The 12,753-nt window shown below is 39.7% G+C and overlaps 1 protein-coding gene across 4 annotated transcripts in view; it reads left to right on the forward strand.

Moving 5' to 3' along the window:
• Positions 1 to 9,913, forward strand: part of HIBADH (3-hydroxyisobutyrate dehydrogenase) — a 116,863-nt gene extending 106,950 nt beyond the window's left edge. For all 4 annotated transcript variants that reach the window (XM_074340919.2, XM_074340920.2, XM_019726160.3 and 1 more), the window contains 2 exons: positions 4,341 to 4,497; positions 8,974 to 9,913. In XM_074340919.2, the coding sequence (XP_074197020.2) occupies positions 4,341 to 4,497; positions 8,974 to 9,132 (316 nt within the window). In that variant the 3' untranslated portion in view covers positions 9,133 to 9,913. The remainder of the gene's footprint in view (positions 1 to 4,340; positions 4,498 to 8,973) is intronic.
• The last annotated feature ends 2,840 nt before the right edge of the window (positions 9,914 to 12,753 follow it).

The following is a 12,753-nucleotide window of genomic DNA, read 5'->3' on the forward strand; positions in this document are numbered from 1 at the left end:
ATTGGTGGTATCAGAAGTTATTTGCCTTACCAACCAGGGCCCAGGCCCCTCCAGCAAAAACTGTATTGTCTTCTTCACCAAAAGCTTAACAGTTGAACTTTTCTGGAAGGATATTCAAGGTGAAAATTTTCCCACATGCATACTTTTCATTTCTTGGCTAGTGCCCTTAGAAGATGTTGCCTTCTTATTTAGGTGACTACTGAAGCCTCTGAGTTATATGCCCTAACAGATGGAAGAAATGGCCAAAGGTTTCTAATAAAAGTTGGGCCACGTTTCTTAATAAGCTGATAAATGCCATCACATTGGCTGATTGGCTGTTAAGGTCACTACCCACATGACCCAGTGGGACTTGGGATGGTGAGAGAGCTGGGTGTAATCGATGCCTGCATCCCAGCTCTGCCAGAGACTCGAGCCTTTCTCATCTATAAAACGACAAAAATAATAGTATCTATCCATCAGGTTGTTGTGAAGGTTAGATGAGTTAATCCATGTAAATCTTTTAAAAACAGTTCCTGGCACACAGTAGGTGCTCAGTACATGGTAGTTATTGGTGTGATGGTGCTGGTGGTTAGTATTTGAATGGAATTGTACTTTAATGTTGTTTCTTCCTAACTTCTCACTAGCTGGCATTACACACACACACACACACACACACACACACACACGAGGGTGCCAAAAAGTGTACACACATTTTAAGAAGGAAAAAACTGTGTTAAAATTACGCTGATGGTAATCACCTTGAGCACCTCTTATAATTGCAGAAGTCAAACGTGACTTGTATTAATCTTTTGTTATCGGTATATATTGAGTATTACAATTTTAATACAGTTTTCCTTTCTTAAAATGTGGATACATTTTTTTGGCTCCCTCTGTATGTATAACCTGTCTTCCCAACTAGAATGTAAGCTCTATGAAGGGCAGTGGCTGTGTCTGCTCATTGCCGTATCTTATTATTTTTTTAATTTTATTGGGGAATATTGAGGAACGGTGTGCTTCTCCAGGGCCGCTAAGCTCCAAGTCCAGTCACCGTCTTCAATCTTTAGTTGCAGGGAGCGCAGCCCACTATCCCATAAGTGAATTGAACCGACAACATTGCTGCTGAGAGCCTGCCCTCTAACCAACTGAGCCATCCGGCCACCCACAATATCTTAACATACCTGACACATAGTAGCCACTCAGTGACGATTTGTCAGATGGATGAGGAGAGGAGAGAGAAAGAAAGGAGGCACTTCCCCTGCCTCGGGTAAAAGGTATCTGGGTGTGTGTCTTAACTGGCCCACTCCTGCAGGGCAGGCGCAGCCTCTCAGCTTCTTTCCCAGGGTCTCCTTGGCTCCAAGTACAGCACCGTGTAAGCGCTGGTGAATAACTGAGTGATTTACTAAAACTGACATGGTCTTAGGTGTTTCATTTCCAAAGCAGTTCCTGTGATACAATCATTTCAGTTTAGTGACATCATTTGCTTTGTTCTTACGTAAAACCAAACATTATAGATACTTAGAGAGAATGTAAAGTGAACAAACTTTCTTGGCCCTTAAAAGCCTTGGTTACAGGCAAATGTTTGGATTCTCTTTAATTTTTTTACAGTTTATGCATCATTTTTACTTCTCCCAATAGTTCGTTTAAAATTTTTGTGTATTAATGGTGAATAGATTTGACACAGTGACGTTTATTTGACTTGCATTATATATGCGGTCAGAGCAATGAATTCATCCTCTGTTTATATCAGAGAACATTCCAGCAATTGTAAAGCCACATGCATGCATGCGTGCACTCTCGAACCACATCCGGTGGCAAGTTATTATGGGGACTGACAGACTGTCATCCTTTTGATGGCTTGAGCTGTATATCTTCTGAACAGCAATGGGGCTCTTATGCAGAAAGTATCATATGTTCCCGGCCAATTTACAGGGAAGCAGCAATAACATTTTATCATGGTTGAGAGCCCAGTAGCTGCTTCCTATTAAACTTGCCCTTTCAGATACCTGTCTTGGATTAATTTGTTGATTTCAGATGGAAACTCAGTCTTCTCCAGTGAAGCATGACGTTCTAGGATAGACTCTCTGAATGACAATTACTGTGTATTCTAGCTGGTTTCAGACCATTACAAGCCTTGGGCACAGTGGAAGGCAGAGGACTTCAGTAACGGATTTTAATATCATGTCTAATTCTAACTGTCAGTTATGTACATGCCAGTGAAAGAATCCTCAAAAAGATGAAATGCAAAACACTTCTAACTTGCTCTTTTTAATGATACACTTTGCTGTTTGCTGTCTGGTGGGAGCGGGGGCGGGTGGGGGAGGACCAGCAGAGAGGGAGTAGCCATCTCCTGAAGGGAATCAGCACGGTGGGGAGGCATCAGATTGAAAAGTGAGCACGTAGCAACTGCCACCTCGTTTCCTGTGCCCCTCAGGACTCTTCTAAATAGTAGTATGTTCACCTAAAAGGATTCCATAAATCAGTGCCAGTATTTTTCCTTGAACATTCAAGAAAAATGAAATTTAGGGTTTTACAAAGGATAATAAGCTGTGCTCACCATTTTGGTATTATAAACAGCAAATGAATGTCTTTAGCAATAAAGACTGTCTTGTGAGTTACTGTTGAGTATAATCTGGTAGATTATATAATAAAAAGGGGACTAACTCTGCTGCTTTAAATGTGATAAACCATTTTAAAAGAAAATCTAAATTAGGAAGCTCCTAAATTACATTTCAAATGGAAGGGAAAAGCGATGTTTTGGGGTCTTTAAAAATATTCACTGCTCATGGAACACATTAGTCATAAACAGTCTTGAACATTTGGGCTTAGATAACATATTTGCAATTATAGCAAATTAACTCATTGTTAATTTGTGATTTTACTTTTCACAATGATTCCCCAAGCACATTGGCTTTTTCTTTTCCTAAGTCATCTGGTACAACAGCATACTGATAGCCTAATTTTATTTAAAAGGAGAAAGAAAGCATCAATAGCAAACTATACACGTAATAAACTTGGATCTTCATAAAAGAATGAATGAAACTGTTGGGTTTTTCCTGCAATCTACAGCTGAACAGAATGTATGGTAGCCAATTTAGATGGGTTCTTCTATATGTGTTATAGTCCTTTGTAAAAACCCCTTATTGTAACATGACCCACCATATGAACTCACATGGTGAATTCAGTGCATCCGGACATACCGTACAGTATTCCTTGAACCATAGCTACTCCTTGAAAGCCTGCGTACATAACAGTTGTGTTCCATGATAAGTCCCTACATATCCTGGCTATTAGTCCCTGCCCCCGTCCTAGCATTGCAAAAATGTTTACTGTCATGATATTCAGCTTTGGAAATAAACACATATAATTTGAACACACAAGAACTTAAACAAGAACTTAGGCATGCCAAAATGCACAATTTGTTTAACATAAATATGTGTCTCTTTTTAGTCTTTTTATTTTTATTTTGGAAGAGATTGGTTTTAAGAAAAAGCAGCAAGTTTTATTTGAAACTCGATTCAGTGATACTTAGCAAAACTGCTTCCCAAACTGCAATAAGATCCTTAGAATCAAAGTAACATAGCATTTTGATTCTATTTTTTTTCTGGGTCCACACTGAACAGCCGTTTATGCCATCAGCTCAGTGATAGAACAAATGATGTTTCCGCTTGGGCAAGTTTTGTTTTATCAGGATCAGTAACCTTATCAGCAGTTGACCCAGAACTATAATGCATGTCTCTGAATAGATAGCATATGTCACAACTCTGCAGACTTGCTTCATAAGCAAGATTATCTAATGGAGATTTAATAAATAAGGAAAAGTTTGCAGCAAGAATGTTTTCTTCTTTTATAATGATGACTTCTGTGAAGCTCGTACTGCTCATGGCTCATCTCTTGCATTTTCATAAAAGCTAAAAGAATAAACAGACACATACATGAGTCCACACGGACTCCCATGACACATAGTTTATCTGTCAATATTTCTTTCTGAAATACGTCATTTGTGAATAAAGAATGTAGGATTTAGATCATCATATTGGTTTAAGGTTCTTATAAGGCATATAAATGCATATTGTCCAAAAGACTGTGTGTGATAAACCAACAACACTTTTATGCAATTATGTATTATTTCTTAAAAGTAGGATAGTGCAGTAAGTTTTTTCTCAGTGCAGAATGTACTGGCTCAGAATGGCATTTAATACCTTATCATTTAACATTGGGTTCTTCCCTTTCATCAATCTGCTTTGATTTTTGAAGACATACAATAAATGGAGAGAGAAGATGGAGCATCCTCCTATGTAAGTAAGTCAGGCATGACTTGTACATTTTGACATTTAACACTTCTTTTTGTTGACCTTTGACAGGTTAGGGCTTGACCCAAAACTATTGGCTAAAATTCTAAATATGAGCTCGGGACGGTGTTGGTCAAGTGACACTTACAATCCTGTACCTGGGGTGATGGATGGAGTTCCCTCGGCTAATAACTATCAGGGTGGATTCGGAACAACACTCATGGCCAAGGTAAGTGCAGGGACTACCCAGGAGAAAGGTGGAAAATGTTTAATGGCCTGACGCCCCTTCCCTCTCCTTCCCTTCCCCTCCCATCCCCTGACCACCGTCTCCACTCCCCATTTAGCAAAAAATATGTCTAGCTTAGAAAGCAAGATTACTAAAATAATGATTCACTGACTCACTGGAAATGAGCTAAAATTTAGCTTAAAGATCTTTATCTTTTTCGTTTTTATTCCTGGCCCTTTGGATAAGAAGAATGGGCTGAGATTTTCCTTTTGTGGTAGCGTTTGTTTATAATATGAGCTGGTAAAGTTTTAGTCTGTGTCATAAATTGACATTAATTTACCAAGTCCTTAGTGTGGAAGCAGTAAGAATTCTCTGATGGTAATGTATTGATATTGGATGTCCACACCACAAAAGAAGAGAGAATCTTTTTCATGATACTAGATTTCGGAGTATGTCTTCCTGCTTTAAGAACATATCTTTATGCATAAGGTCATTTGAAAAGCAAATTGTTGGCCTCCTCTCATTTGTGATCACAACTTCAGGAAATATTTTATAGATGAACAGACTTGCAGATTTCTGCGTAGAGTTGATTTCCCGCCTCCCCACAATCGACTTTCCCCCCCGATTACAAAAGTAATAATGCACACAACTGGACACCATACTCCGTTTACTCTTCTTTGTTCCCTTTGACCTTTGTTCCCTGTGTCCATTCTGCTTCTTGGCTATGCCTGTCCATCCACTTCCTCCTCTGCCACTGCCAGCACCTTGGCCAAGCCTCATGTAGACCAGCCCTTAGCTGGTCTCCTTGCCTTTCATCCCAATCTTTTCTCATTCATTTTCCACACCATGGAAAAGCATGGGCTTCCTAAAATGTAAAACCCTGATGATGTCATTTTTTCTACCTAGTCTCTTTCATCCTTGTAGACGAGAGTCCATCTCTGCAAGTTGTCTTAGAAGGCCCTCAGTGACTGGGCCGTAGCTCGCCCCGCAGCTCAGTCTGGCCTCCCCGCGCCCCTCTCTGCTGCAGCCATGCTGACTCATTTCTGCTCTTGTTCTCTCTCACGTGCAAGCCTCCCGGCACGCTGCTCCCTCCGCCTAGACAGTCTGCCTTCCCCTCTACTCCAGATTCTGGCACAATACCCAGCACGTTGTCAGCACACTTTAAATATTTATTGGATGAAGCAATGTTTGATGTTGCTTATTTTGTTTCTATGTTTCTTGTTCTGTAGTTTTGTTTCTCCTTGTGTTTCATTTAAGAAAATATTTATTTCTATGCCAATCTGGACCTTGTAGTTAGGTTTGCATGTCCTCTGTACAGGCTTTTATAATTGTGCTGTGTGGCTGTTACTGGAAACAAAGTATCTCCTGAGTGTATTGTTTTCATCCACAGCTGCAGGGTGATTTATTAGGACACATGGAAGAATGAAAGAGTCACATGCCCAGTTTCCTTTATGTATGAAGGGGGTTGTGGTCGGTTAGCTTATTTGGTTCCTTAAATATTGCTAAGGGCTCAAACAGAGGAAACAGCTAACAAGTAAAGTGCAATAAGAAGTAGGAGGCTTCTAATCAAAGAGGGTGGTTTTGTGTGGCCTCCCCTTCTGCAGTGCTGGCTTTGTTTGGGGACTGTCCGCCATAGGTGTCCTCTACTCTGCTGGACACCTTTAGTTTAGTCATCTTTTCCAGTGTCTCTGCCCGGGAAGGACATGCCACTTTCATTGTCCTTCCTTTAAAATTATTTTCTTGATAATAAAAGATAGCTCTTTCAACTAATAGAAGACAGTGCAGTACCAAAACGTATGGATGCTACTGTTCTCTTATTTTTATTATATTCTCGTTTCCTTCATTTTCCTTATAACGAGGAAGATTTCTTAATTTTGCATAGAATGAAAGTACTTAGAAAGGAACTTTTAGAAACCTTTAATTACCTCCGACAGCTATTAGCAAAAACACACCATAGCCAACTAGATAAATTAATAGAGATTAAAGAAATCCCCATCAGTGCTACAATAATTAAAGCAAGTGTACCTGCTTGGGCAGACCTCAACTACCATTAAATCTTGTGCTGAGGGATATGATGCTGGAGGGGCTTGTACATTTACTTCTAGGTCTTCGCATCATAAAATTCTAACATATTGTGTGTATATAATCAGAACATGATCAATACGAAATCTAGATCATTCTTCTGAACTCTACACGTCGGTTAAGCTACACGTCGGTTTCTGGTGGGCACTGAGAAACAATGTCTGGACAGTCATGACAGCGCTTGCCACGCCCCCCAGGGTACCTGTTTCCTTGTAAAGCATAACAGCTTGGTACTCCATTAATTTGTTGAAATCGTTTTGCGATTCTTTCATATTAGGTTGGTGTGAAAGTAATTGCCAGTTTTGCAATTATTTTTAACCTTTTAAACTGCAATTACTTTTTTGCACCAACCTAATACTTTTTTCCTGACACCCACTGAGCTCATGAATTTGTAAATATTTTGACTAGTGAAGTAGGATATTTATTTGTTTTAAATTATATATTGTAAGCTTTCAAAGGATGCCTTCTTTTTCTACCATTTGAAGATTGACAAGTTACTCAGGGTTTTGTAGACTAATTACCTTTTCCTTTTCAAATGTCTATCCTTTAAGGTAGCAGCCACCAAACTCTTTAAGTTTTCTTTTTTTGGTTTTATTCGCTCGTATTTGGGATCATATTTACTTGCCTCTTTGAAAAACTCTTAGTAGATTTCTTTTTCTTGATCGGATTGTCTTCTCAATATGTTACGTTTACTCTGAATTCTTACATTCTAATTATACTAAGTTAAATATTAAATGCAGTCTTTCTTTGTAGATTTTCTCGTTATCATTTTAACATAAAAGCATCTTACCGATGTGCTGCAAAATGATGTCGGCAAAAGAGGCCTGTCTGCTGTCTGTGCATAAGTCTTAACATCCCGGTCACATTTGTTAAGTGTGTGGGTAATAAACATGCTGTTTCGTGGAAGCTATAGAAGAATTTAAGGTTAAGTAGATTTTCCAAATTTATGAGTTTGCATGTGAAAATCATACACAAAATTATGTTTGTACCTATGGCCTCATACATATTCAAGATGCTAGATATTTAATTCATTCTTTAACCTTTGCTTGTTTTTCCTTTAAGTGATTTTCTTCTTTGAGTGGATGGTATCAGTAACTGCTCAGTTATCAAGGTCGTTCTTCAAAGAGTAGAAATGTTTCTCACCTTGCTTCTTGTGTTCCCCTTTCTTCGCTGGCCATCTTTTCCAGTGGTGGGGGAAATGAGACTGGAATGAATAGTAAGAAGAAAATCTATTTGTCTTGTCACTTGTTTGCAGCTCTTATAAAATTACAAATAACCCGAAATATGTAGAATAGTACTTCACTTATCCATGCCTTCATTGTCTTCACCTGCTCCTGATATTTCAAGTTTGGACAAGATTCCGTTTTTATGGTAGTGGCTATCCATTAGCTACAGTTTAACTATAAGAGATGTATACTATTAACTTTATTTTCAAACAGGCGTAAGTTTTCTGAAACTTGTAGAATGAAGCATTAGACCTATGAGATGGTAGAGGGTTGAGGTAGATGGTAGAGATGGTAGAGGGTTGCACTTAAAATTCAAACATATTACAGCTTCGTGTTCCATCCCCCAGCTCATTTCCTCCCCCAGCCCCTTCGCTCTGATTCAGCCTTGTTGGCCTTCTTACTGTGTTTTGAATATCCAAGCTGTGCCCACGCAGGGCCTTTCCTTTGCTCTTCCATGTGCCTGAAAGTCCCTTCCCCCAGGTCTCCAAAGAACTCACTGCCTTCCTAACACTCAGATCTTGGGTCAGTGCCTTCGCCTGAGGGAGGTTTTCCCTAAACATTTCATCTGTCAGAATGCTCTTCCTTCCACCCGACATCTTGCTACCCATCTCTTTCTAACCCCTCACCCTGCTTTATTTTTCTTCATATCACTCATCATTGTCTGGGATTGTAGTATTGCTTTTGTTTCTCTTCCCCACTGGACAGTAAGCTTCATGAGAACAGTGACTTGGTTTTATCATGACTGTATCACCGGCACTAAGAACAGTCCCCAGCATATAGCAGTTGCTAAATATTTGTTGACTAAGAGATTGAATAGATATTCAATAATTCCACAAGGGGTTTGGCTTAGGCTTAGGGGCTTCTGCAGATTTGAAAAAGCATTTGCCTGTGTGATCTCACCTGGGTAGTAACCCGTGTGCAAAGTCAAAATAAAACAAAAAGGCGTGCTGGAGGGTGGAGGAGTGGAGAAATCAAAGTTCCGGGCTGGAGCACTTTTACAGCTGTATGAACGTACTTATAAAAAAATACGTAATTTACCACAGTGCTCGTAAGTTATTTTTTCAGTCTCCGTTTTTTCCTTCTTGGAAACAAGAGCATTAGAAGGCACAGTTCTGAAGTGAGCCTTACTTACCAGTGTCAATTTGTTCCCTCCCGCCCTTGTCTGATTTAGGATCTGGGGTTAGCACAAGACTCTGCCACCAGCACAAAGAGCCCCATTCTCCTGGGCAGTCAGGCCCATCAGATCTACAGGGTGATGTGCGCAAAGGGCTACTCAAAGAAAGACTTCTCGTCCGTGTTCCAGTTTCTCCGGGAGGAGGAGACCTTCTGAGTTTGCATTTGGCCGTGGACACTGTTGGAAACCAAACTCTTATCTTGAGCCTCCCGATAGCTCACTCCACAAGTAAATGAGTTTAATCAAAAGTCACCTGTCTGCTTTTGATTGTTTAGGTCACAATAAACCCTGGGGTTTTCCACCCATTTTTACCTGCTTATTCTTTTTATCTTTTTAGCGAACATACATTATCTGAAATTTTTTTCTGCGAGCCACTGATGGTCTCTGCTAACTAGCTGATTGACCTTTTTCAAAAATTTGATCCTGGATCATCTTCAATCAGGATGTTATTTACTTCATTTTACAAATAAAACCAAATATTTTTCAACAGGATGAAAACCAATCTTGAAGGAAAGAAAAGAAATCAGTGTGAGGAGAGGAATTAGAGAAAGGGAAGTGTGGTGAATTACTGTGTCCCTCGGGAAGTATGCCCTGCTAACCAAGTGGTGGTACTTTTGCATTACCGAGGTTACTGATTTATTTTCCAGGGAATTAATAAAGCAAGAGCACTCCTTGCTGCATATTTTATAATTTGGACTCTGTTACGGTGTCTTAGTGTGTCCATCCTACAACAATTCCCACTACTCAGCAAACCTGTTGTTGTTTTTTTGTATTTTTGCTTCCTTGTACATTCTTAGTACATATTTTTGACTTGAAAAGAATGACATCTTTACACCTATTTCAGAGCCAATGATGATATTTGCTTTAGATAATTATTACAGTATTCTAAATAGAACCATATTATTTTGAATTCAAATAAATTTCTATGCTGATAATACTTTCTTGGAGTTTTTGTGTCTTCCCAGCCATTTGGTGAACAATCAAATGATCTGACAAACTTGTTACAGACTAATGGGGAAAGGATGGGAGAAAAGGGAGTGGAGGGCAAAAGGAACCAAGCCCTGAATTGGCCAGTGGCCAGCCAGCTTCCTGCTGCTATACCCGAATCCTTAGTTGCCTTTGTTGGAATGTTTTCTAGGTTGTGGGTGTTATGGGGACTCAACCTGCATTAAAGGTGCTGTGTCCCAGTACAGAGCTCTGTTGCCACTTTCCGCACCTCAGCTTCTAGAAATACTCCAGGTGTGATAGACCTGGACGCCAAATTTGGCAGAAGTACAACTACTTCCATCATTTTCCAAGTGATAAAAAATTCCAGGCACTATTGTAAGTGCTGGGGCTACGGTGATAAGCAAGCAGACAGTTCTGCCCTTTTTAGACCATAAATTGTGGTGTCTCCTATGTATGTGTGTGAGGGGTGTGGTAGACAAGGAATAAATGTTTAATGCATATGTCAGGTGACACTAAGGACTAACGGGAAAAATAAAGCAGGATAAGGGGAATGGATGGGGGTGCCAGGGGTATTTTATTAGAGCGGTAAGGGAAGTTCTCTTTGATATGGTGGCTTGTGAGCAGAGATAAGAAGGAAACGAGGGAGCACGCCATGCAGATCTGTGAGGAAAGAACATTGTAGACACAGGGAAGAGAAATTGCAAAGACCCTGAGTCAGGGTAACACTGGTTATGAGGAATAACAAGGAGGTTGTAAGTGAGCTATCATGAGACTGGGGCAGAGATCGCGTAGGGTCTTGTAGGACATTGGCTTCTATTCTGAGTGAAACAGGCAATGTATCAGCAAAAGCTAACTGATACACTGCCACCCCCAAATTTTGTGCCTTAGAAGAACAAACGTTTATTATTTTTCCAGATTGTCTAGGTTGACTAGATTTCTCTTCTGGACTGGGCCAGCTCATCTGGAACAGCTGGAATGGTTGGGGCTTCGCTCCACATGGCCACTCATCCTCCAGGAGGCTAACCCAAGTTCGTTCACACAATGGTGCTCCCAGCAACACCACAGGACCAGTCCCAGTGAACAAGCACTTTCCAAGCTTTTGCTTGCTTCATGGCTGCACTGTCCCCTTGGCCAAAGCAAGTCACCCAGCCAAGCCCAGAGTTAGCATAGGAGGGTGGACACCAAGAGGGGCGTCAAAGTGGACATTTTGCAAACACTATCACAGCAGCCCAATCCTCTGGCCATTTTGTCCAGAGGATTGATGTGCTCTGACCTACTTTTTAAAGGGACCCCTTTGGCTGCTGTGCGGAGCACAGACTATAGGGCAAGGCTGGAATGGAAGCACGGAGACCAGTTAGGAGGCGATCATAATAACCCACTTAGGAAATAGTGATGGCTGGGACAAGATGTTGATAATGGAAGAGGCAAAAAGTGGTCAGATTCTGAACATAAAAGAGCCACTAACTGATGGATGGTGTGAGAGAAAAACGGAGGAATCAAGAATGACTTCCAAGTTTGGAGAAAATGGAAAAAAGGAGTTACCATTTACTCTCTGGGGAAGATTATGAGAGGTCTAAGAGAAAAAGAAATCAGGAGTTTATTTGAGATACCTAAGTAGAGAAAAACAAAGGTCCAAGCCCTGGGTTACTCTAACTTTTAGAGGTTGGGGAAATGAGGCAGAACCAGCAAGGAATGACCAGTAAGGTAGGGGAAAAATGAGAGTGGTGTCCCAAAAGCCAAAGACAGTGTGTTAAGGAGGGAATGATTATTTGTATCAAAAACTTATAAATTATACACAAATAGTAAACTATCAGAGGAGAAATTAAGAAAATCCCACTTACAATTGCTTCAAAAATTATGAAATACTTAGGAATAAATTTAACCAAAGAAGTATAAGACCTGTACTCAGAAAATTATAAGACACTGAAGAGAGAAATTAAAGAAGATAAAAATAAATGGAAACACATACCATGCTCATGGATAGGAAGAATTAATATAGTTAAAATGTCCATATTACCCTAAGGCAATCTACAGATTCAGCGCAATTCCTATCAAACTACCAACGACATTCTTCACAGAAATAGAACATACAATCTTAAAATGTATATGGAGCCATAAAAGACCCTGAATAGTCACGGCAATCTTAAGAAATAAGAACAAAGTGGGAGGTATCACACTACCTGACATCAAATCATACTACAAGGCTATAGTAATCAAAACAACATGGTGCTGGCATAAAAACAGAAACATAGATCAATGCAACAGAATAGAGAGCCCAGAAATATGGATTTATTTATGGTCATTTAATCTATGACAATGGAAGCAAGAATTTACATTGGGGTAATGACAGTCTATTCAATAAATGGTGCTGGAAAACTGGACAGACGTACAAAAAAATGAAGCTGGACCACCTCCTACGCCATGTACAAGAATAAATTCAAAATGGATTAAAGACTTAAATGTAAGATCCGAAACCATAAAATTCCTAGAAGAAAATATAGGAAGTAAATTTGCAGACATTATCCAACATTTACTGATACATCCCCTCAGGCTAGGGAAGCAAAAGAAAATATAAACATGTGGGACTACATCAAACTAAAAAGTTTTTTTCACATCAAAGGAACCCATCAATAAAACAAAAAGGCATTCTACTGAATGGGAGAAGATATTTTCCAATGATACATCTGATAAGGGGTTAATATACAAAATTGATAAAAACTCATACAACTCAACACCAAAAAAAACAACCCAATTAAAAAACTGGCAGAGGACACGAAGAGACATTTCTCTAAAGAGGACATACAGATGGCCAATAGGTACATGAAAAAA

This window comes from Rhinolophus sinicus, chromosome 4 (genome assembly GCF_057876585.1).
Source record: "Rhinolophus sinicus isolate RSI-liver-muscle chromosome 4, RSI-T2T, whole genome shotgun sequence".
NCBI classification, from domain to species: domain Eukaryota; kingdom Metazoa; phylum Chordata; class Mammalia; order Chiroptera; family Rhinolophidae; genus Rhinolophus; species Rhinolophus sinicus.